The sequence below is a fragment of the Lynx rufus genome, unplaced genomic scaffold (genome assembly GCF_022079265.1).
Source record: "Lynx rufus isolate CCGP_SWC_20201006 ecotype Redwood Valley unplaced genomic scaffold, mLynRuf1.p SCAF_5, whole genome shotgun sequence".
Taxonomy (NCBI): domain Eukaryota; kingdom Metazoa; phylum Chordata; class Mammalia; order Carnivora; family Felidae; genus Lynx; species Lynx rufus.
In genome coordinates, this window is record NW_025814867.1 from 130,169,251 (window position 1) to 130,194,278 (window position 25,028).

Sequence of the window (25,028 nt, forward strand, 5' to 3'; positions counted from 1 at the left end):
TAAAGAGATATTTACACTCAGATATTCAAGACTGGCTATCCTAGAAGATAAAGTTTGCCCTTTTTTTTGCTCACTTGCAGTTTTGTGGGATTCATATATATATATATATATATATATATATATATATATATATGGAGAGAGAGAGAGAGAGAGAGAGAGACTGACTATAAAACCTTGTATGGCAAGAGATATTTTGTCTAGAAGTCAAAACATTAAAAAATACCTTAAGCACCACTCGTGTGGAAAAGAGTAAATGCACGTAGTTCTTTTTATTATTAAAATTAGGCTATTTCAAAATTTAAAATATTTATAATTAAAAATGAAACATCTGTACAATTATTAAAATTAGTTTTACTAAATAAGAATTGACAACATCTTGTTAACTCTTCTTTTATAGCAGATAACAGTGAAGAAATCAACAAAAAATAATTACTAAAACTCCACTCTGGATCAAGAGAAAATGTCTCCAGTATCAACTCACACTTTCCTATTAAGTATAAAAATGAGTGTAACTGCTGCTTGGACAATTGGTTATACAGATACTCTCTCCATTACTATTTGTTCAATAACGTACATAAGTTCAAAACTGGCAGGGATGAAAAAATGAGTTTTCCCTGCAGAATTTTTCATGTTGCACTTAGAAAATAAAGATGAATAAATCTTATCGCACACACACCAAAGACTTACACCATACCTCTTCTCATACAGGCAAATGAAATATTAACATGTAGCATTCAAAATAATAAATATACATACTATTTACAATAATTGGGAATGTTGGAGACATGAACTTTTGTGTAAAATCATTCTGATTAAAATATTTTAACTTCAGGTTGTATTCGCAAATACTTCTCTTTCTCTCCTATTTGATCTTTTAGCTCAAATAGAATTAAAGTGGAATGTGTCTGTAGATATAAAGTTGAGAATGTGTATTCAGTCACTTGGCTCTGTGATAGTAATCTTCTGTACCATGTCAGAGAGATTTTCAGACTCCACATCTTCTTTGCCATTATCTGAATTTTCTGATGAGATATAACAACCAGAGTCCCTTGGGCAGTCCTCTAACTGTGACTTATTTAAGGAGGTGTCTGGGCTTAAGGATAGGGGCACAGATTCATTTTCTTGCTCTTGAATAGCTGTAAATGGAAAAGAGGGCAGTAGTTAGGAGAAGCCAAGACAAGTTTTATTCATGCACTCATTCATCTTTGAGCCATTTTAACTGTACCAACCTTGACTTCATTACATTTGAAATTTCCATAAGTAAACAATGTATTTGTTTATTATTAAAGAGATATTTACACTCAGATATTCAAGCCTGGCTATCCTAGAAGATAAAGTTTGCCCCCTTTTTTGCTCACTTGCAGTTTTGTGGGATTCATGTGAACTGCTTGCATAAGCGAAGATCAATATGGACTCTCATTTTACATTAGTGATAAGTTGCCAGAGAAAGCAGATTGTATCCACAGTTTGACTGATGCCTTGTCCAAATACTCCTTAAAGTAACATTAGAAAAAGTCTTTTGTAGTTTAACTGTACAATACACCTCAATGGTGATCTTTGTGAACGATTCTAGAATCACAATAATGTAGATTAATGAAAAAAAAATCTCTGTGGGCAACAATGTACAGTTAGACTTCAATTACTTGGAATTTAACTAATAAAACTTAAAGCATTCAGATTTTCCTATGTTTGCATTCAACAGAAAAATCAGCATAAGAACCAGGTTGCTTTTAGATAGTAAAACACCACCATTTTCATTGGATCTGAATTGTTGGGTTTGTCTTCTACATCTTTGTAGTTCTGGATAACAATTATTTATATTCAGATTGGTGACTCTGTTATCACAGCAGTATTCTAGATTCCACAGACAGTTTCTTTGAAAAAAATTGATATTAGAGATGTAACAAAATATATATTTACCTTTTTGTAATATTTTTCATGTTTATAAATTTTGAGAGAGAGAGAGAGAGAGAGAGAGCATGAGGAGGGGAGGGCCAGAGAGAGAGAGAGAGAGAGAGAGAGAATCTCAAGCAGGCTCCAAACTGTCAGTGCAGAGCCTGATGTGGGGCTCGAATTCATGAACTGTGAGATCATGACCTGAGCCAAAATCAAGAGCCAGAGTCCTCAACTGGTTGAGCTACCCAGGTACCCCAGAAAGTATTTTTAAAGAACCTAAGCAGCACTATAAAGTGTTACTCTTCTCAAGAATCCTTCAGCATCAATGTTCTCTTTGTCAATGCAAAGTTTCTTTCTATGACTTCCCTGATACCAGTAAATGTGTGTTTCTCCGCATCATGAGATGGGGTCCTCAGGGAGGAGATGTATCTTAGGTCACCACCTGTCAGCAGTATCAGCATGTCTAGCTCTTTCCCCTTCTAACCCCAGAGCTTCCCCACGTTGCATGATGTGAGTAACTCCACTTTGGAAGAACCAAACACATGCATTTCAGGGTGGGACAAGACCTCTGCTGTCAGAGACTATGTACTTCATCCTATTCTAGTGAGGAGAAAATAAATCCCAACTTCAAAATCCTGGAAGAAGGAAACTAATTTTCCTCAATAGACTTTTGAAAAGTAAAATGCTAAGTAATTTATCTTTAAGAAATCCACCCCTTGTCTTCTCTACAAATATCCCGCTTTTTGAATGCAGTTTCTAGGCTCCAGGTATCTTGTCAACATTATGTTCTACTGTGTATCCAATTGTTATCAACATCCTTTATGGGAAAGAATTGAGCCCTGGTGCCCTGAAGCATCCTTGTATGTAATGAATTAACTTCAATGTATCTAGAATGGTACTCTTTTACATAGCATCCATGGAAGAATGGAGAAAAGAGTCACATTATCTTTTGTATTCTGTGGTTTGGATGAGGAACACGGGTTGAGAAAGTTTGGGGAAAAGGATAAAGATCATTTTAGTCTACTCATCTTCAAAATGAATAACAGTTCTTTTAACCTTTTCCTCAAAGCTTTAATTTCCAACAATAAAATGTTTATGCCATTATTCTGAACCTTTGCTATATTTGCCACAACTTTATTTTTTTTTAATTTATTCTTTTTATTGAGAGAGAGAGAGAGAGAGAGAGAAGGAGAGAAAGAGTTAGTGGGGAGGGGCAAAGGGAGAGGGAGAGAGAGAGAATCTTAAGCAGGCTCCAAATCCAGTGCTGAGCCCAACTCAGAGCTTCATCTCAAGATAGATCGTGAGATGATGACCTGAGCCGAAATCAGGATCCCCATGCCACAACTTTATTGAAGTGTGGATTCAAGAATCAGATATTTAAGTCTGGTGATGTTTTAACTATTTCTAGGTATAAGGAGCTTTAATTTTAATATGTATCAGTTGAGATTGTTATTTAAAAATTTTAGCTACCATGAAACATTTTCTCTTTGTTAGTCTTAGCAACTTTTTAAGTTTAGGAGGAATCTTCTTAACTTCATTAGTGTTTGTGAATAAGGGTCATTAGGTTTTGTTTCCAAGCCCTTCTGCTATGAAAAGACAGCGATGAAATGGGACCGCATTCTCTGAAGAAAACCTAGCTCCCCTGCCTCTGCTTGTGTATCTTATTGCCACTGAAATGAAAGAACAAGCTCTGAGTTTTATTATCCAAGTGTTTCTGGAAAAGGCCGGAGAAATTAGTCCTTTTGTAATGCTTCCTGCTACATCAGCAGTGATTCACCATATTTGGAGTGTGAGCTGAGCCATATTTCCCCAGATTGTATTTGGGCCTACCACCTCAACACAAAATTAAAAGAACAGAGTTAATTCCCTTCAGACTGACATTTTAAATGGAGCTTGGCATAATAAAAACTGCTCCCAATACTGTGTTCTATTTAGATTGATTACTGATTGTGGGCCCTCTTTAAGATATAACATTTAGACTTAAAGAATTCTGATTTCCAAAACCAGCTCTTTTCCTTTCAAAAGATAAGTACTTAGCTTGTTATTTCATCCTCAGAAGGCTGTGTCCATTCACCTCAAAGGGTAACGAAGAAAACAAACAATAAATGAAAATCTGACTTTAACAGAGACTATGTCATTTTTTAATATTGGCAATAAAATGTATTTGTTTGTTTTTAGTTTCACACGAGAAATGCTATATCACATTCTCTCAATTCTAGGAATTGGTTTGTTTTAAATACAGATTATTTATTGTAGAAACCTTTTCTCTGCAATTTCTATGGAAAAAGGAAATAGTTTCTCAGTATGAAAGTTATGCAGCACAGTAATTTACAGAACAGCAGTAATTTGCTAAGTGATTTCCTAGTGAAGTGAAAACATGACTATGCGTCCTCAAACACTTCCCACCAGGCTAGCAATAATTTCAGGCAGGTGATCAGCTAGAGCCCCTCAACTGTAACTATAAAAAGAAAAGGCAGGCCATTATGTTATATTATGGGAATGAAAGCTATATGGTATTCAGTTTTTGTGTTTGGAGGTCAAGGTTTTCCTTTTCTTCTTTTTTTGCTTTGTTTTTGTTTTTTCCATCTTGACACTAATGGCTTCGGCATTGGCACAAACCTAGGTCTAGTGCTATGGATAGTTTTTCCAGCACAGGGGATGAATTCATGCTAATATATCCGTATTTTCTTTCTAAATCATTTAGTCCCTTCATGTGCCCGTGAAACAGAGTAAAGCTAACTGACCTACCTAGACCTGATGCTAACTGATAACCTTCTTCGGTTTTGGCCCATGTTCCAATCATCTGAGCTAACCAGGCAAATAACATATTGGAATAAGGAACAGTTTGCCTCCAAAATTATAGACTTACCATTATGAGATATGAGTGCATCTTTGTTTAATATCAAAGTGTTTTCTGATAATATGTCAAGTTAAAAAAATCAGTATATATGATTAAGTATTCTATTATCAACATTATGTGACAACATATAGGCATATGCATATAATTCACAAATGAAAGTGTTAAAATTTTAGATAGATTTCCTCTTTATTTCTCACATCACCATAATGTTTTGTGTTTTAATAAAAAACAAAACAAAACAAAAAAATAAAATGGTACAGTTTTTCAATAAGCCCCTGAATGGTTTGCAAATACTCCAAAGACTATACATTTTCAAATCTGGGTATATTGGGGAATTATTAAATAATTTGAAAAGGGTGTCTCTTATCACTGCCAGTTAACAGCAGGAATACTCAGAAGGCCAGAAAGCAGCCCCAAACAGTTCTGTACTCTATGTAATGAAAATAAAATAATTATGTTAAGAAAAAATTATTGAGGAAATATTTTGTCATAAAGAGCTAATCTGAATATTAAAATATTTTATTTCTTACCAAAATGTTTATGGAATTGTGTAAAGCCCATAGTTCAACATTTTAAGATAGTCATCAATAAAGATAAAAAGTGGCATGGTGATTAAAACAGAAGACAGCTAATATAATTATTCATAAAATAATTATATTGGAATTGTGACATTTAATTAATTAAATATAGGCAATTTCAATTATACTAAAAGTGAAGAAAGCTTTAAGGAAATCAAACTAAATCCTAATGCTGGAGAAAAGTTCTCATATTCTAAAGAGAGAAATCTGTCCTATATTTACATAGGTTTCTTTCTCAGGTTTCTTTACCCAAATATTTCAGATTTTAACTTTACTGTCTTGTGTGTCTTAGGTATGATGCTTCTGCCTCCTTTGGGCTTCTGTTTCATTATAACATAATGCAATCTAGAGGGCATAGGAAAATGCCTGGCCAGGGAAAGTGCTCAATAAACATATTTTTTAAATAAAAAGAACTTGATGTTCAGATTAATTAAAGGAAATAGGCACTAAAGATCAAATAAGAAATGTTGTTGAAATTCAAATGAATATGCCTCTTGGCTTTTTGAATTACTATCCTCTTTTTCTCTACTGGTGCCGGCTCCAAAGAGAAAAAGCCAAAGTTATGTCATCCTCTTTGAGGATGGCTCAAAACCTCACCCTCATGTTGGAGCCCCACTTGAGTCTTTCAGAATAAAACTCAGGCATTCTCCAGGTAACTACAGCTGCATTTATTTGTACATGTGCAGTGTTGTCCAAGGAGGAGCATTCAGTAGACAATACGGCACAACTTGTAGTTGTTTCTGATTTTGTTTTAAGCACACCCTTAAATTATCTGAACATGTTGATTTTATAATTATAATGAATTTTTGGTATTCGTTTCCTTTAAATACTAACCTACCTTTTAGAAAAATCCCAAATTAAAAACAAGAGTCCCTCCCTGGAATAACCAGTTGCTATTGTTTTCTGGAGGCCACGAGAACACAGGAGCTGAAATGATCTCCCTCTTTTTGCCCTTCTCTCTTTGCATCTTAACATCCTAGTCCACCTTGTAATGAAATGTGGGCCAGGGGGTGAATCTTTTCACTCACATCCGCAGCACCTTCCACTTCCAGCATGCTGGCTGCTTCAAGAAGGTCAGAGGCAAACTCCCCTAAGAGCTAATCACTCAGAACCAGCACAGATGCCACTCTGGGCAGTCAGACGCCCTTGTGGAAGGCTTTGGTCCCAAGAAATATTTACCCTTGGTTGAGTTGTCATACTGGGCAATTTTGATAAGAATCTTTTAAATAAGATCAAAAACTATCATTACATACTGCTTAATTATGGGCCTTGGGAAATGAGTTTCATTTTTCTTATAGATTCAATTACTTGGTATAGTGAAAAAAAAACACCTAATTTCATTATTTTAAAGCTTATTTGACAAAAATAGGGTTACCCTGCATGTCACTGATTTACAATTTGCTTGTACTATTTTAATATGTTTTGGACATATTTTTATATCAGTATGCATTACATTCTCTTAATATCTTCATTCTACTTTATTGTTTGCATATACTAATTAATTTAACAATTAATTATTACTGGAAGTTCACACTTAATTAAAAGTACTAGTAATTTAGCTAGTATTTCTACACATTTATATGTTGAAGTTAATCAAATTTCTGGATACAAAAGTTTGCACATTTCAAACTTGATAGCTTTTACATTATTGCCCTCTAGAAAAGTGCTCATATGTACTTGTGCATATACAGGCACACGTGGTTAGCATATACATAACACACATTTTGACCACACATACAAACACCCATCTGCCTACTAAAAAACTTTTATGTGCGGGGTGGGGTGACCAGGGACTTAAAGCTTTACAATCAGAAAAACGTTTGCCTATGATTTATAAAACTCTTCATCCCCTCACTCAATGATGATTCATTGTACTTGTAAACCATCCACTCAATGCAAAGCACAGAACTAGGGGCTTTGGGAACACACTTGGTAAGAGAGGATTCAGTCCTGTTTGACCAGGGTCATCCTCACAAAGTCACCCCTAGTACACAAACATAGTACAATGTAAAAACAAGCACATTACAAGTTCCTTAGGTGACTGAGGTTAAAATTCCGCGGGCTTTTTACTCTGGGAGTGGTTCGCTGATAGAAGAGTAAACACGTTTACATTTCATTTTGTTGTTTTGTGTATCATATGGAATATGGCATCGATTGTAAATTAAATCTTGGTTTTGGGGGAGGGGCAGTAAAACCGAAGAGTAATCTGAAGAAATTGAATTGCATAAAGCCCGACAGCTCTGACTAGAAATACGTATTTTTTTAATTTAACAATTTATAAACACAAGTACATAGGAATAAAATGGCTGTGTGCCTTCTCTAGTGTGTATATGTGGATGGTTAGCATATCTTTTCTTAAAAGCTGTACCTTTCTTGAATCTAGATTCAAATCATATGGCAAGCGGGTTGGAAACACCAGGCATGCATGTCAGGGGCTAGGGCACCAAGCTACCCTGGCACGCTGTCAGGTCAACTGCTGGACTGCTGCTTGGCAGAACTACAAATCTCCCCGCTGGCAGCTCATGTTCCAGGCTCCTGGCTGGGCTTCGCCTCTTGCCCTGCATCGTTTTGGGCAGGTAGGCAGGCAGGAAGGCACAACTGGGGATAGCTGAGCAATGTGGAGCTGCTGTGACCACAGCTGGTGCCAACATCCTGGCACGCAACCCGCCCCACCCCTTTCCTCCTCACCAAGCCCTGCAAACAAAGGTTGCAGTTAACTAAAATATATTATACACAGCTTCTCGTACAGTGTGCTTATGCGGTTACTCAGTTGTTTTTTTCCCCTCCAATTTAAAAGTTAATTATTTCTGTGCTATAGGGACAACAAGATATTTCCATCACCCATTTTCCCTGAGGACAATGTACACATTCTCATAGACACACTTTTAAAACACATCAAAGTGCCTCTAAATGTGGGAAAAGAGGAACAAGTTCAGAATAAAGAGATAATATTTACTATAAATAGCAGTTAACTTTCTTGTTATTTGCAAGAGGCATTTATTAGCTAGGCAAAAGGGTCTTGAAGGTTGTGTTTATGAACAACACACACACACACACACACACACACACACACATTCTCTGTTCTTACTGGGGATATTTATTCAAAGCAAACAAAGCATTTTAAAATTCAGATGATAAATAGAGAAACCCTAATGTGCACAAAATAAACAGATTCTGCTCTTTTGCTCCTTCAAAAGCCGAGTCTCACCCCAGTTTTTCTTCTTCTATCCTCATCTAGATTCCCAGCTGAGGGAGCCAGTGACCTAATTCTGCTCAGTTCTAATGCAACACGGGAGTGAATTCAGAATATCTTGGTACTGGCCTTGCTGGGATTGCAGAACCCCAAAGTCATTCTCCTGATGCAGAGGTAATCCTGTAATCAGCGCTAACACCACTCACCAACCCTTCTAACAGCTTGTAGGAGAAACCCCTTTGCCTCCTGTCAAGCAGTGACCTAAAACACTTTAATCCACTTTACATTCTCAAGGTCAGAGTGGGTATCTGGCCTAAGAAAAAAGGAAAATTTCTTGCTCTAAGTATTATGTTTCTATTGTCCCACCCTCTTGGTCCTTCTAGATGTATGAAAGGCTCACATGGGGCTTGTAGTATTCCCTTCATCATCTCAAAATTTTAACTTGTCCTCGAAACAGATGCCCCTTCTCAATTTTTATACTGAAAAAATGGCAAGCAAAACTTCCCAGTTCCCAACCTAAGAAGCTCTAAACTAGGAATTTATTGACATTCCCCAAGTTGGCTTTATTCAATGATCAAGATAAAATGCATGCATAAAATCCTGGCCAATTTGCATACCTTATTCTTACACACACACACACAAACACACACACACACACACAGCTAACTATTTTTTAACCTGTGACTGTGACTGTGACATACATTTGTTTTTAATAATATCTTAGTTTTATATAACCATATATTCAAGGTCTTTATCATTCAAGGTACATGAAGGTTGTGCATTTAATCTTTAGCATGGTTGTAGAAGATATGATTCACAGAGTAGAGAATAGATAAAAATAAGCATGCAGCAGCATGGTGCCGAATCATCAGAACTCACCATCTTATCAACAAATAGAAGTCATTCTTCTTTATTTCTTGAGCAAAGCAGTTTCATATAAGATAAATAGCTTTCAGTCAGAATAGCCTAACATGCAATATGCATCTTTTTGACATGTATATTCTAGCACTACTTTAGACCGTAAGATTAAAATAAGAAAAATCTCAGCGTTGTGTGTTGACAACAAACACTGGTTGCATCGGGATTTTTTTCTAGTTTTCATCCCCCAGAATTTGACTCAGTGTGTGTAGGTTTGTACATTCCTGGCTATTGCTAAATGGTCAGTTTCTAGTGACCTTCAAATACCATTTTCTAAAGTCTTATAAGGGAAATAATTTGGGGGATTTGTACTTTTTTATATTAAACATTGAAAGTCACATCGTGCTTTGGAGACACTGTGTTTCATTTTCAGAGATCAGGGCATAGTAGAATATGTTTATAATAGATTTAGGAGGCTGGGTTCTAGATATGTGACCTTGAGAAGGCCATTTAGCTAATCTAGTTTTAGTTTCTCCATCTTGCAAAGGAAGCATTTGGGTCAGATGGTTTTTCAAATTACACCTAGCTCTAATATGATGTCATTTATACATTATTGTTCTTTTGTTAACATAGAAAGTAAATAGGGAATAGGACGTGGATGAATAAATTAAGTAGACGCCTTCCATGGCCCAAGCCTTTGGCACTGGACCAATCTTCCCTCCGTGGGTCCAGACTGACCACTGTTTTATGGCTAAAAACCCTTCTCACCCAGGCTGTCTAAGCCCCTCCTATTCTCAAGTCCTGTTGCAATGCAGCCACAGTAGCTTTGCACCTTTAAGGCAGTGATGTTGCTGCAAGGTTTCTGTTCTCACTGAAATATTAACTTCTACTTTCTGAGATGGAAAACCTAACTGAAGCCCTTGAGAAAACTGGCATCATAGAAAACTTCAATTTTCAAATATTCATTGTTCTTTCTATATTTACCAGTTTGCATGTGTGGAAGAAAGAACTTGGATTTTTACAGCAGACTGCCTTTGCTTAAAACTCCAGCTCTGTTACTTATCTAGCTCTTTGGCCTCTTTGCAACTCAGCTCTGAAATATTTTCTCATCTGTAAGATGGACAAAATACCCACATGGATAGTATTATAGAAGAAAAGTAATGTATTTACAAGTGTTCAAAAAATGCTCTCCTTCCTCGCTCTACTTCAACATCAAATTATTTGGGAGGGTATTGACAACGATACCGAACATTCTCATTTACAAGAAATCTACAGAATCTCTTTTGTAGCCTGTTATTTAGTGAGAATCCATGTTTTGAAATGATAAGGGTGAAATAAACTGCCTCATTTACTGAAAGATACTGCTACATCAGTTGACACTGATCAGTTTTGTTTTGTCTTGTACTATTGAGTAAATTGGCTCCTTTCTTAAGGCTGACCTTTGTCTGCCTCTGTGACCCCATCTCCCTCTCCTAGTCTCCACAACTTCAAAGAATGCGTGTAAACACATAGGCCTAAGATTAAATAAATTCTGCAGGTGCCAAATTAGTCTTACATGTGAAAGCTCTTTGAAAAGAATGAAGCTCTATGCAAACTCAAGAGAACTGAAATACAGTTTCCAAAAGAGTACATTTATTCCTACTAGATAAAAGGCCAGTGTGGAAACACGTACTGTGCCCGTTTTGGAGCAGAGGAGGTCTAGGATATAGGCAAACGTACTGAGAGACACTCAGGAGGCCTGGGTCCTAAATACAACTTTCCTCCTTGCTCTCCATCTGGGCTGTTATTTGTGGAAAGTATAGTAGCATCACAAACACTGGTCCTGGCTCTCCAATTCGCTACGTGTGTGAACTTGGACAAGTTACTCATCTTCTCAGTTTCTCGTTATAAATATAGGGATAGTACTATCGAACTCACAGAAATGTGGAGTGCATGGAAGAAGATAATAAATGTAACAATCTTGGATCAAGTTTTCCTCAGAATATACATTCAAAAAAAGTAGCTAATGATCATGATTCATATCATTTTTGAAAGAGAACAGTTGAATTAGACAGTGTAAATTCTTTTTCATCTTTAAAAGTCGACACCTTCCTCTTTTCTTCCTAATAAAATATTCCTTGTGGAGTTTGGCATGTTCTGAGCTCAGGGTTTCAGAAGGCTGAGCAGATTTAGAAAGACGAGTGTTCAGATTGGGCAACTGTAAAAACAAAAGCTATCCTATCTTTACAAACCCAGTCGGTAAGTGAATGTGCATGAATTACTCCATCTCCAGTTTATACGTTACAAATACAGAGAACCGTCTCAGATAATAAAAGTGAGTGCTGAATATTTTTGCAAGCTATTATAACATTTTGAAGGAATACTATAAACACATACAAGATGTGACTATATGGTAATGAAATGAATTTTCCTGTGTGGCGCGAAAGCTCATTAGCTTAGAGCCTTGTTCTGTGCTGTTCTGCAGAAGTTGCATATGACATTTCTCACTAATGGCTCATGCTGTCACTAAATATTTGTCTCGAACTCCCTCAGTCTTTGGGAATGCAGACATCCACTTGTGTGTAAATTAATAGCTCTGCAGAATCTAAATGAGATGCCCGGAAAAGTCCTTTTCATTTGCTGAGTCCAATAAGGAAAAAAAAAGTCCTTTTCCTAATTATAGACTTGACCAGAGTTGTTGTTTCCAAATAGATAAGAAAATACTTATTCTATGGGAAAGGATGCTTTGTATGATTCTCAGTAAATAAAACTGGGGCTTTGTTTTTAATAATTCTACTCTTTACATTGAAATGTGATTTTCAGCAAAGGAGAAAAGTAGGTGTATACACTTACTTTCTTCATCAAGGAGATTTTCAGCAGCTGATAGTAACCTCATCCTGTCTTCTGGGTTTTTAATGTTTAATTCAATGAGATGACTCTCTTTTATATCCTTTAAATCTTCTAGGGTCTCATAACCGTTGAGTAACAGTGTTGAGGTATATTCCTATGAGGGAGAAAAAAATATGTATAGTATAAACTAGCCAGATTCAAATATTTTATTTTTAGTTCTCTTTAGATTTAAGGAAAGTGTAGAAATGCATATGGAAACCAAAGGCACTGATAGGACTTTTGTGTAACTTTATTTAACTTGTACTAGTTTTCCATATCTGAACTCTAGGGCATTTAGAAGAGTATGTTGGATAATTCTCACCTTCTGGAAGGACAAATGTAAAGAAGAAATAATTACCTTAAGCTGTGCAGCGCTAAATCATGGATCAATTAAATAGCTGGATCATTCATCCCATTTGGCACTTTTTCACTTCTCAGATAGCTCAATTGACAAAGCTAGGGTGTCCTTATGTCTATCAATAAAATGCCTCTGGAAGAGTAATTATAGTAATATTTCTGAATCTCCATCTCTCCTTGTTTGCTGGCTTGAAAAATATTTGCCCTCACTAACTTCTTGGGGTAGTTTGAAAAGTGAATATGAAACAGGCACAATTCTTTATAAAAAATAGACCTAGCATTTTGTGAAATCATTATATAAACTGAAGGAACTCCAGACTTTCTATTTAATTAAAAGCTTTTATTAAGCATAAAAGCATTGTGGTTGGGAAAAGTATTGTTTCCTTTTCTCAGCATGTATATTTTTGTCCATCATTTGCATCAATATATATTAGTTTAAAATTCATAGGCTTCTGATTTCTGAGTCTGTATGTTATTTATGTAACCTCTGTTCTCTCTAACGGAATAAAAATGCAAAGTGAAGTTGCTTTACAACTTCCTCAAAACTTCCTTCCATTTTACTTGATCATAATTTCAATATCCTTATTTTGGTTACTAAAACTGAATAAGAGGAGGTATAAAAGTTTTAAGCAATTGGAAAGAACTACCAGCCCCTTTTTACAAAAGAAAGAAAAAGAAAGAAAAAGTACCACTTCTTTTTAAAAAATAATGTCTCCGAGATGGAGTACTAAGTTAGAACAGAGAAACCAAAATTCCCATTCTGACTTATGTCTGATTGTGGGTTCTTGAGTAAGTTATTTCACTTCCTCAGACCTGGGTTTTCTCATAGGTCACAGGGCAAACAAAAAGAAGAAGCAGGGTTTAAACTTGTACTTCATCCAAGCAGTGCCCCATTTGAGGGGCACCCATCGTAATGTAGGAAGGCTGAGGTAGTTTGTCTACAGACAGGAGTATAACTAGATAATTCAAGAGAAATAATTAAGGAAAGTTTAATTGGCTATTGCCTTGATGAATCTTGAAAATTATCAAAGTACTGCTGCATTAATTTTAGAAATGGATTGCAAAACAGTAAATTGAGTGAGGCTAGGTAAATTGTATGTACACACCATTGAACAAGGTAGATATTTCATAGAAATTTTGCTAATATAACAAGAAAATAATTGGATTATAAATATAAACAACACAGTTTCCTTAACACAATCATCATGGGGGTTTAATGATCACTATTTCCTAACAAATTGCTTTTGGAACAATTATATTTATTTGTCTTCTCTTGACTTGCTTTTGATTTCTGCCCTATAGAAAATGCAATTTTCTTTTCATTTTTCCTTTCAATTCTCTGGATTTTTACCTTTACTCTTCATACTCCATCATTCTCATTTACATGTTTTCTCTGGGCCTTTTATCCTCCAAGGTATTTTCATTTTTCGCTGCACTTTCTCAACATTAATCTCTACTGTCATTGCTAAGTACCATTAGAGTTTAGTCCAAGGGATGTTATATCAAGACCTGTCCTTGCATAATAAAAGTAATAAAGGAGAAATAAGAACTCTTCTTGGAAAACAGATTTCCCTTTGCTGTAAGTCATATATTTTTTTAACACTATACAAACACTGATCCATTCTCCTCATTTATTCCATCCAGATGCCACCAGAATCAAACAGGCCACAAGTTTGCTAACCTGAAGGTCAATCCTCTGTAAGAACTCCTGCAGAGTCTTGGGTTTTTCCTTTCCACTCCTTCGGTGTGCCTTTATTTTCTTGGGGGCTGCTTCCTCTTCTGAGATGACATCCACATAAATAAATTTGAAGTTTCCCACCTTATTGTTCAGCATTCCTGTCCACATCCCCATTGGTGTTTTGCAGATAATGTCTATTATGTCTCCTTTCTAAAGACAAAGAAATATACCAATCAGTTTTCAGAGAACTCTGGTGCTATAACAATTGGTAGAAAGAATAGAATCATAGAAAACTAGAATAATGAGGGAATATGCTAAGGGGGGGGTACTGATAACAGAAATAAATCTAAGAGAAAAATTCTTTTAAAAGTTCAAGGGAACTATTTGCTAGTAATAATGAAGAAAATTTCAACCAACTTGAAAAAAGCTCTTACAAACATTTGATGATATCTTTATGTTTTTGGTATATCAATTTATGAACTTAAAATTGTAGAGCACAATGGAATTTAGAAATACTTTTGCATATACTGAGTCATTTTATGCCCATGATACACTTCTTAGGTACATATACAAGGTTTCATTATTACTCTAAATATTAGAGAAAAAAATGCAAACATTAAATTAAATTTTGAAAATCATGGCAGTTGTCTGAATTCAAATGACAGAACCAGAACTCAAGTCTAAGTCGTCTGAACTCAAAAATGATGCTCTTTTCATTCATCTTGTCAGAGCAATAGATATGTAACCAAGCTCAAGCCATGATTCCTGAAGGAGCTCCCGAATAAGGAAGGGGAAAAAAAAGAAGTCTGTATCTCAGTCCATGCTTCTAGTTCATCTGAAAATTTTACCTACAGTATAAAATAAACCATCTAAGTGTAGCATTCATCTAAAATAAGGAAACTGTTAAGAACTTTGTATATACCAACTATGTAAGAAAAGTATGTGTGCACTATGGATAAATTATGCTACTTAATTATTTTAAAGAAGACAATACTTAGATTTAGTTCCACACCAAAGTTGGATTGATGTATGACTGAGCACATAAGCATGGACAAACCAATTGGCCTTTTTCTTTATTCACATCTGAGACTCTAATTGGTTATAGGCTGCTAGTTATTGGCAAGAGTAGAAAACACACAGGGGTACTTCTTTATAAGGAAAATTGATTTCTATGCAAATACAGTGCCTACATTTAAAAGTCATAGCTACTCCTTTGAGACTTATAAGTTTCTACCCCAGAGAGGACATTATAGATTTGGTATTTTTACCATTTTAGGGGTCTACCCTCAAGCAAAGCATTAAGTCTGCTACTAAAAATACGTTTTTACTGATGCTCTATGAATGTGTATTCTATCTAAAACACAAATTGTATTTTTAATAGTGGGATTCAATGTGATCAAAAGATCTGATCTTTCTGATTTGTGATCATCTGCTTGTTTGACCCTATCAGCTTTCATCTCGTTCTTCCTGCCTCTAACTATGGGGAATCAAATCCTGGGCTTGATAGGATCAGCTAAGCAGTCCTAGAAAATCCCCAGAAGCTCTAAGGGAAGTTGCTAAGCATGGGAGCTCTCTGCTGTATCCTTCCTATTATCCTTTAAACTCATAAAAAGTATACATTCCAGGAAAGCCCATAGGTCACCAAGCAAAGACCCAATTTCATTGCGGATAAGACCCCTGATATAAACAATAGCATTCAATCCCCAGTGGTAACTGTGGGATTTTTATTGTGTCCTACAAGAGCTCTACAAATATCACCTTAAGCAGGACAAGTGGTGATGCACTGGTATAGCATTGTAGGGAAGGCGAAAAGCTTTCCTGAGTCAAATGGGTTCAATTTATTCCTTTATACAGTCCTTCCCCAGCTATGGCTACTAGGCTACAAGCATTCTTCCCCCCAAGTCTTGAACTTAGACTTCGAATTATTTCATTCCAAAGATTGAGGAGCTAACTATGAAGAATAATGTTTTCTTCATTCTCCAGCTGAGCTTACTCTGATTTATTATCCTAAAAGGGATAAAGAGAAAAGCTGAGTGTCTTGAATATTAAATAATAACATCAACACTTCATAACTTATCATAATTACTGGTTAATACTGGCTTGATGTTGGTAGTATAGAGAATTCATCATTTTTGTCCTTTTAGCTATATCTATTTGTGTTGCTAAAAGGAATAATTTAACATGTATAAAATGCTTTGGTACTAAACCTTCTATTTGTACTATTGCAACAGCACCTCCCTTTTAGTGTGAGTAGAACTACAAAAATAATAGATCTCATACCCACAATTATGTTGTATTATATGACACAAGGGACTATGCAGATATAATTAATGTCCCAAATTAGTTAATTTTGTAATTAAAAGAGAGCTTATCTGGATGTTTCCAACTTTATCATGTAGAAGCCCCCAAAAATAAAGAGATTTGAAACATGAGTGAGTTTTTCTTCTGAAGGCTTTGAAGGAACAAACTGCCATGTTATAAAGAGGACTATGACTGGCAGCCTCAAGGGGCTGAGAATGGCTCCCAGACAGTATCCAACAAGAAAGCAGGAACCTCAGTCCTACAACCACAAGCAACTGAATTCTGCCAATAGCCAGTGAGCTTGGAGGAGGACACTAAGCCCTGGGTGAGGACACATAGCCCCAGATAACACCTTGATTGCAGCCCAGTGAGACCTTAAGCAGGGAACCCAATGGAGCCATGACCAATGGATGGCCCACAGAACTGTGAGGTAATAATACATTTGTGTTGTTTAAAAAGCCTCTGAGTTTGTGGAAATTTATTACACATCAATGGAAAATACAGATAATAAGAGTAAGAAGAGGGAATTCAAGAGATAATATCGTTGGGAGAAGGATATATGGTCACTCATAGCAACCAACTTAAGTACTAAATTTGCCCAGCCAAGTCTGGTTCCCAAGGGAGTTGCTCTGCACGGCTCTTGCCAGATATCTCCAACTCTTTTCTCTCTCTCCTTTTACTCCAGCAAGCATCAGGCAGGGCTGGGCACCTCCAGTAACCTGTGAGGCTTTTGGCTTTCAGAAAAATGTAGACAATTTCTTCTCCCCTGACAGGCTTTGATTCTGCAGTATCTATATAACAGCGACATATGTTATGGCCTCAACAGATGGATTCCCTTACCCACCTCTCATGTTTTGTTCAAATTCTTGCAACATTAAACCAGTGCTCAGTTCTACTGCTGGGAAGAACACATTTAACCACCCCACCCCCCACACACCCGGTTCCCACTGTGCATTTCCTGACACAGATCATACAACTAGCACTAGACAGACCATACAGAATACAGATATGATGTGCACACACCTTGATTTTGAGGGAGTCAGTGTCATAGGGGCTTGGTGTAAAATCAGTATGTACTCTGGCACGGCCACAGAATGGTCCAGAGTATGGGCCATCATCATCAAGTCGAAAACTGTCCCGGTTACTTGTACCATCTGAACAACTTGTGACTCCACCTGATGAAAGCAAAGCAGAGGTTAACGGTTCTCCCTGAAGGTTCACAAAATTCTGAACCATCGTCTGGATACAGCTAAGCAAGGACAATGCTGAAACATCGGATGCCAGCCTTTTGAGGGGGTTCTAAGTGATGGATTCTTATTTTTTTTTCTGCCTCCCAGTCACTCTCCATTCATGACCTCTGTTCTCTGAGCCATAGCTGAACTTTCTCCAGACAATCTGACTCCTCTTTCCTCAAACACTAACCAAAAACACCCTCTCACTTCAGTCTTTATGATCTGATCTAGTAGCATAGTGTTTTGAGCACTGAACACTTGCTAAAGAGGCAGACAGTATAGGCTTAACTCTCTGTGCAGGCCAGACAATTAATTTTGTACCTGTAAACAAAGACAAAAACCTATAGCAACAGTTTGATCTTTGTATGCTACCGATCACAAATGTTCAAAGAATAAGACCACAAGTTTCCCCATGCTTATCACAATACAGCTGGAATACTCTCCCAAACTTCATATTATGTACCACAAGCCATTTTGAAGCAACATCTCTATGCATAAAAGATAATGCTTTTGCTTGTTGTTTAAGTGTGAAGGAAGGAGGATATGTGCCTGTACCCAAGTGGTTCTAAACTTTCTAAACTGGGCTTTTAAAACTGCTCCAAATCCTTGTTCTCTGATCCTTTTACCTTCTGAGTTGGAAGCTCAGGGAAAAAAGAGAAAACGGATTCCATTTTGGATGCTTACGAGATGGAGGCTAGAATGGTTCCCAGTGGAAGTAACTCTGTTTGTCCACCACTCTCCGTTGTCACCTCACTTTTTCTTTCAGTATGGCCCTTCAGTGTTCTGTTCAATGATGGAACAGTTTCTCTATGTATTCAAATAATTGTGGCAATATGTAAAGAACCTTAAAGATGCTCCATATTGTATATGAACTGGTATAAAAGAAAGGTGAGCTGCATGTAATTACAGAAATTAAGCCGCATATTACAACAGCTAAGTGGGCCACTGTTTCCTCACACCCTTCCTTCCATGACCACTTCAGGCCTCGGCTTTAAACGGTATGCTCTAGTTAGTAAAATTCTACCCACATTCAGCATTACAGTTTAGAATTTTAAAACTTCCGGCAGAAATGAATACTAATGAAATCTGAGTTTCACGCATGCAGAAATATATCCTTCAAATGTTTCTGCATTAGCTTTTTTTTTTTCACAAAATAACTGTTGTACAGCCAATAGCAAAATAAAAATATAATTCACGATGTTTGAAACATCTGGTCTTTGTGATCTGTCTTCAAATAAGAGAAAGTTGATTTCAAAGGAAATACAAGATAAATAAACCTTGTGCAACAACAACAACAACATTTAAAGCCCAGAAGAAATTAGAAGGATGTATAACAGTATACATATAATAAGTTATAAGGCATCCTTCAGTTATCAGTAGTTTCATCCAACTATTGTAGTAGATATGTGACTGAAACCTGAATGAATTCCTTCTTAGAAACACATGCTGATTCATTTCTGTCACCTAATTAGTGGTATTCCTTCTATTTAGTATTTACATAGTATTTCACTCTTTACTCATAATGCTGGATGGAGACCTAAAAAGTAAATGTCAGAATTGATGCATATGTCCTGCTCTTTTCAGAATACTTCAGGTAAAATGGAAGGAAAAAAATGAGAGAGGACAGGAGAGGGAAGAAAGAAGAAAGAAAGAAAGAAAGAAAGAAAGAAATAAATAAAGAAAGAAAGAAGAAAAAGAAAAGAAAAAAGAAAAAAGAGGGAAGGAAGGAAGAGAAAGAAAGAAAGAAAGAAAGGGAAGGGGAGGGTGGGAGGAAGGAGAGAAGAAAGAAAGAGGAAAGAAGAAAGGAAGGAAAACAAAAGGAGGAATAAAGAAAAGGAAAAGAAGGAGAAAGAGAGGGAGGGAAGAAGAGATAGAAAACAGGATTTTGTTTTTCTGAATTCTTCAACTCATGTTAGTAATTATGACGCAAGATAATCCTAGTTCTCCCAAGCATACATTTTTTTATCTTAAGGATGAGGATTTAGTTACCAACGTGATCTTTTTGAGACATGCCCCTAAGAGCCCTGCCAACTACAAAATGAAGTTTCAAAATAATTCATAATTCTATCTAATATGTTGTATATCATTTTAAACAATAGCAATTTTATGGATTCATCACATCCTACATTTTCACTATTTCTCTTATGAAGTAGCTGGAACCTTGTTGCTAATGTGATGAGCCTCAAATCTATTGTTGTTTTTCATTTGCAATTTGTTTCTTTTGCATTGTTTTTTATTTTAATTCTGTTAGTATTAACATCCAATGTTATATCAGTTTCAGGTATACAACATAGTGATTCAACACTTCAGTACATTACACAGAACTCATCATGATAAATGTACTCTTTAATCCCTATCACCTACATCATCCGTTTCCCCACCCACCTTCCCTCTGGTAACCATCAGTTTGTTCTCTATAGTTAAAATCTGTTTTTAATTAACTTAACTCAGGCCTCCCAGTTGTCCCTTATTCTATAGCCTTACTTGATGAACTCCGCCCACTGTAGAGACTGTCCATGGAGTCACTGGCTTCGAGGGAGATCTTCTCTGTGTGAGATCCAATCATTGGGTCACTGTTCCGGTACGGGAGGGTATCCTCTCCATCCTCCTCATCCTTCAGAAAAACATCAGAGGTTAAGTGCAGAGAACTGATTTCCTTGGAGATATTCACTGTGTGCATTGATTTACCAAACGAGACATATTTTAGCAATAAAATGCTTAGGAATACATCAGCATAAAATATGAGAGTCATTAATCTTTAGTTCAATTTCTAGCAAAACATATTATACTTGGAAAAATTCTTTAGATGAAACATTCCACATTATGGAATTCAACTGAAATTATAATAGTTCATTTGTAAATTAGGATGAATATCACATCAAGACTATTTAATCAGAAATGTTAGATTTATTAACATCTATGCTTTATCCGTGAAAGCATTTTTATTTCTTCATGTTCTTATCATCTATTTACCACCATTACTAATCCTTTGAGATCTGATATTACAAGTTTAAATTCTGCATAGTTGTTTCATGTCAGTTATTTGCACCCTACCAGATCACTAGATATGAATAAAACATGCACATTTTGCAATTCTAAAGCAAAGCTTATCTAAGAAGCTTTACAAATCTCATACCGTGCTTGCACACCTAGTCAAGTGAAAAGCAAATCCCGCATACAATTAGGAAAGACAGACAATTTCAAAACAAATTACATCTGCTTGAAAACATCTCAAATGTCTTCCATATTTAGATTTTTGGACAAAACCTATACATTTCTTAATACTCATCAAAATGTAATTCAATATTCCTCATTTATGAGCATTTCTAAACATTGATGAAGTTTCAGAATACATATATGCTATGTATTCAGTTTGATTCTCTGCTTTTATCCATTCTTTTATTCACTTGTTCAGTCATTCCCCATATGTTTATAGAATACCTTGTAAGTACCTGTCATGTTTTTTGGAACTAGAGATACCATAGCAAACAAGGTAACAGGGTCCCTGCTCTAATAAAGTACGTTTAGTGTGATGGGCTGTGTGTGTGTGTGTGTGTGTGTGTGTTGTGTTTGGGGACATGTGTATAAACAAAATGGGCAAGAAAATTGCAGAGAATAGGTGCTATGAAGGAAATAAAACAGTGATATCAGAGGATTAGATACTAAGATTAAGGTTGGGGAAGGATAGCTGATTTAGATGGAGTAGTCTCCAAAGCCTTCCTCTATAAGGTAATTTATGTTCTGAATTTTTGACCTGAATGCTAAGATATAACATATGTGAAGATTTGGAGGCAGTTTTCTAAGAAAAAGGAAAAGCGAGAACAAAATAATTAAATTCAGAATTAGTTTGCGTTATGCACAGGAAGACAAAGCCAATGTAGCTGGAGCTGAGTGAAAGCAGGGACAGTTTTAGGAGATGAGCTGTGAGATGGAGACTGGAACCAGATAAGGGAGAGCTTTATAGACCATGTGTGGTGGTCATGGAAATGTGCCACTCAGATCTTTTGCTGCAGGACCCTTCTTTGCCAACAGCCCAGCTACCGAATCCACCACTGTGTCTGCATGGAAGCCATGCTCTCTGCCAATCACTGAAACAATGTGGGTACCATTTGAGTCGATCTGGGAGGATATCGGTCTCCTCTAGTGAAAAACTTTGGTTCAAGGACTGTCTACCAATCTGGCTAAAGCTTTGTTCCTCTCCTTTCACAGGTGTCAAACTTGCACTGTAGTCTGAAAGCTTTCCCTACCCATTTATTCTTTCTCTACTTTATCCTTCACAGACATTTTCCCCAATAATCTTTGGTGTGTCTATTCCTTTCTTAGGCTCTGTTTCTCAGAGCACTGGAATGAACATACCATAGTAAAAGAATGCATTGTGAAGGCATTGTAAAAAAAATTTAATCAAGGGGAGTGATGTATTCTGAATTCTACTTTTCAGAGGTCTTTCTAGCTTTCATTGGAGAATGGTTTTTATGGAGGAAAGAATGGAAGAAAGACAACCAATTAGGTGATTATTACGGTACTCGAGGCAAGAGAAGTTGTTGTTATTGTTTTTGTTTATTTGTTTGTCTAAAGCAGGAATAGTTTACATGGAGGAATTAGGGGTTTTAGATAATGCTTTGAAGTTTGAACCAAGAGGATGTGCTGATGAATTAGTGTGAAAAATGAGAGAAAGAAGGAGTTTTGAATGATTCTTAGGCTTCTTTCTCCTCTCCTCTCCTCTCCTCTCCTCTCCTCTCCTCTCCTCTCCTCTCCTTTCCTTCCCTGCATCTAGAGTTATGGTAGTGTTGTCTATTACTACTAGGAAGACTGCACAAGAAACATTTTTTTTGGTAGAGCATAGAGAATTAATAATCCAGTTTTGGATATATTGGGTTCCAGTATCTATTGTACATTTAAGTGATGATATCAAATTCACAAGTGGTTGTTTAAGCACAACAGATAAGATGTCATAGCTAAAGATATAATTATGAAAAGCAGTCATGACATTGGATGAGATCACTTAGGAGGAGAGAGTACATTGAGTAGAGCCTCTAGGAACAAGCCTCAGGAAGACTCAATATTTAGAGAGACAGGAAAAAAAAGCAAAGCCAAGAAAGGAAACTCTGAGAAAGAAAGAAAGCCAGAAGAACACTCAGTTAGATGAACCAAGAAAAGATGATGTTTAATATATATTGAAATCATCACTTGTCAAATAGAGTTGAAAAGTAATGTAAGAAGAAAGAAAAGTTATCAGTGAATTTGACCACACAGAGGTCAACACTGATTGTGACTACTGTTTTAATGGAGTACTGGGGACAGAAGTCCTATTAAAAGGGGTTAAAAAGAGAATGGACATAAGACATACATATCAATGTAATAGAATTGAGAGTCAGAAATTAACCCCTATATTTATTGCCCGTAATTATGGCCATGTATTTATTATCAATTGATTTTCAACAAGGGTGCCAAGAAAATACAATAGGAAAATCGTTGTCTTTTTACCAAATTAGTGTTGAGACAACTGGATATACACATGCAAAAGAAGGAAGTTGGACTCCTACTATATTCCATAGAAAAATTAGTAGACCATACACCAACTATAAACTCTTAGAAAAAAACACAGGAGTAAATCTTTGTAACCTTAGGTTAAGCAATAGTTTTTTTTTTTAAATACAATACTTAAATTTCAAATAAAAAAAAAAAGATCAGTTGGGTTACAACAAATTATAAACATTTGTGCTGCAAATGTTACCATCAAAAAAATGAAAATACAATGCACAGAATGGAAGAAAATATATCATACTGCAAATCATATATCTGATAAGGACCTGTATCCAGAACATATTTTTAAAAACTTTAGTGTCAACAGTAAAAAATAAATAAATAAATAACCCAACATGCCTGGGTGGCTCAGCTGGTTAAGCATCTGACACTTGATTTTGACTCAGGTCACAATCTCATGGTTCCTGAGATCAAGGCCCACGTCAAGCTCTGCGCTGACAGCATGGAGCCTGCTTGGGATTCTCTCTCTCCGTCTCACTCTCTGTCCCTCCCTTTCTCTCTCTCTCTCACTCTCTCTCTCAAAAATAGATAAATAAACTTTAAAAAACCCAAATAACCCAATTATAAAGTGGGAAAATATTTGAATAGATATTCCTTTAAAGAAGATATATACAAATGGCTCATAAGAACATGAAAGATTCCCAACATCCTTAGTCATCAGGGAAGTACAAATCAAAGCCATATTGAGATTCCACTTCACACCTATTAGGATGGCTAGCAACAAAAAGACAGTAACAAGTGCTGACAAGCATGTGCAGATATTGGAATGTTCACACATTACTAGTGGGAGTGTAAAATGATCAGCTGCTTGGGTAAGCAGTTGCTAATTTCTCAAAATATCAGATTGTTACCATATTCCCAAGAGAAATGAAAGAATATCTCCACACGAAAACTCACACACAAATATTTATAGCAGCATTATTTACAATGGCCAGAAAGTGGAAACAACCCAAATATCTATCAACTGATGAAAGGAAAAATAAAATCTAGTTTACCTATAAAATGGAATCTTAGTTGGCAATAAAAATAAATGAAGCACTGATGTTTGTTACAACATATGACATACTGTTCTTCATGTACTATATGTGTGATCTTTCCAAGTGTCTGTTTCTTCTATTAAAATAGGAGTAATAATGTTGTTGCTGTTGTTTTCCATCCAACTTCTGGAAAAAATTATTGAGGGAGAAAATAGATGTTTGAAGTCCTCCCTAAAACATCAAGTAATTCTATGTCTATAAGAAGAATCTTTGACTATTTTAAGAAAAAATTTAACAGAAAAATACACATGATTAACAGAGGGTGCTTACCTTTTCCTCAGAAAGTGCTTTGATGTATTTTTTACCCACTTTTTTCTTCATTGTCCAGGAAATAGCTCTCATTTTTTTCCCTAAACCTCCTCCATTATTTGACGTTTTATTTTGTTCTCCATTTTCATTTATGGATTCCCCTTCATACACCTAGTTAGGATTGTTTACAAAAGATAGAATAAAAATCATATGACTTCACTCATATGAGGACTTTAAGAGACGAAACAGATGAACATAAGGGAAGGGAGACAAAAATAATATAAAAACAGGGAGGGGGACAAAACAGAAGAGAGTCATAAATATGGAGAACAAACTGAGGGTTATAGGAGGGGTTGTGGGAGGGGGAATGGGCTAAA

General features: G+C 36.1%; 1 protein-coding gene across 3 annotated transcripts in view; it reads right to left on the reverse strand.

The window, feature by feature from the left end:
• Positions 1-238: 238 nt before the first annotated feature.
• Positions 239-25,028, reverse strand: part of SAMSN1 (SAM domain, SH3 domain and nuclear localization signals 1) — a 49,721-nt gene continuing 24,931 nt past the window's right edge. For all 3 annotated transcript variants that reach the window (XM_047098516.1, XM_047098515.1, XM_047098517.1), the window contains 6 exons: positions 24,673-24,822; positions 20,306-20,435; positions 17,613-17,764; positions 14,292-14,498; positions 12,218-12,368; positions 239-1,136 (listed from right to left, as the gene is read on the reverse strand). In XM_047098516.1, the coding sequence (XP_046954472.1) occupies positions 934-1,136; positions 12,218-12,368; positions 14,292-14,498; positions 17,613-17,764; positions 20,306-20,435; positions 24,673-24,822 (993 nt within the window). In that variant the 3' untranslated portion in view covers positions 239-933. The remainder of the gene's footprint in view (positions 1,137-12,217; positions 12,369-14,291; positions 14,499-17,612; positions 17,765-20,305; positions 20,436-24,672; positions 24,823-25,028) is intronic.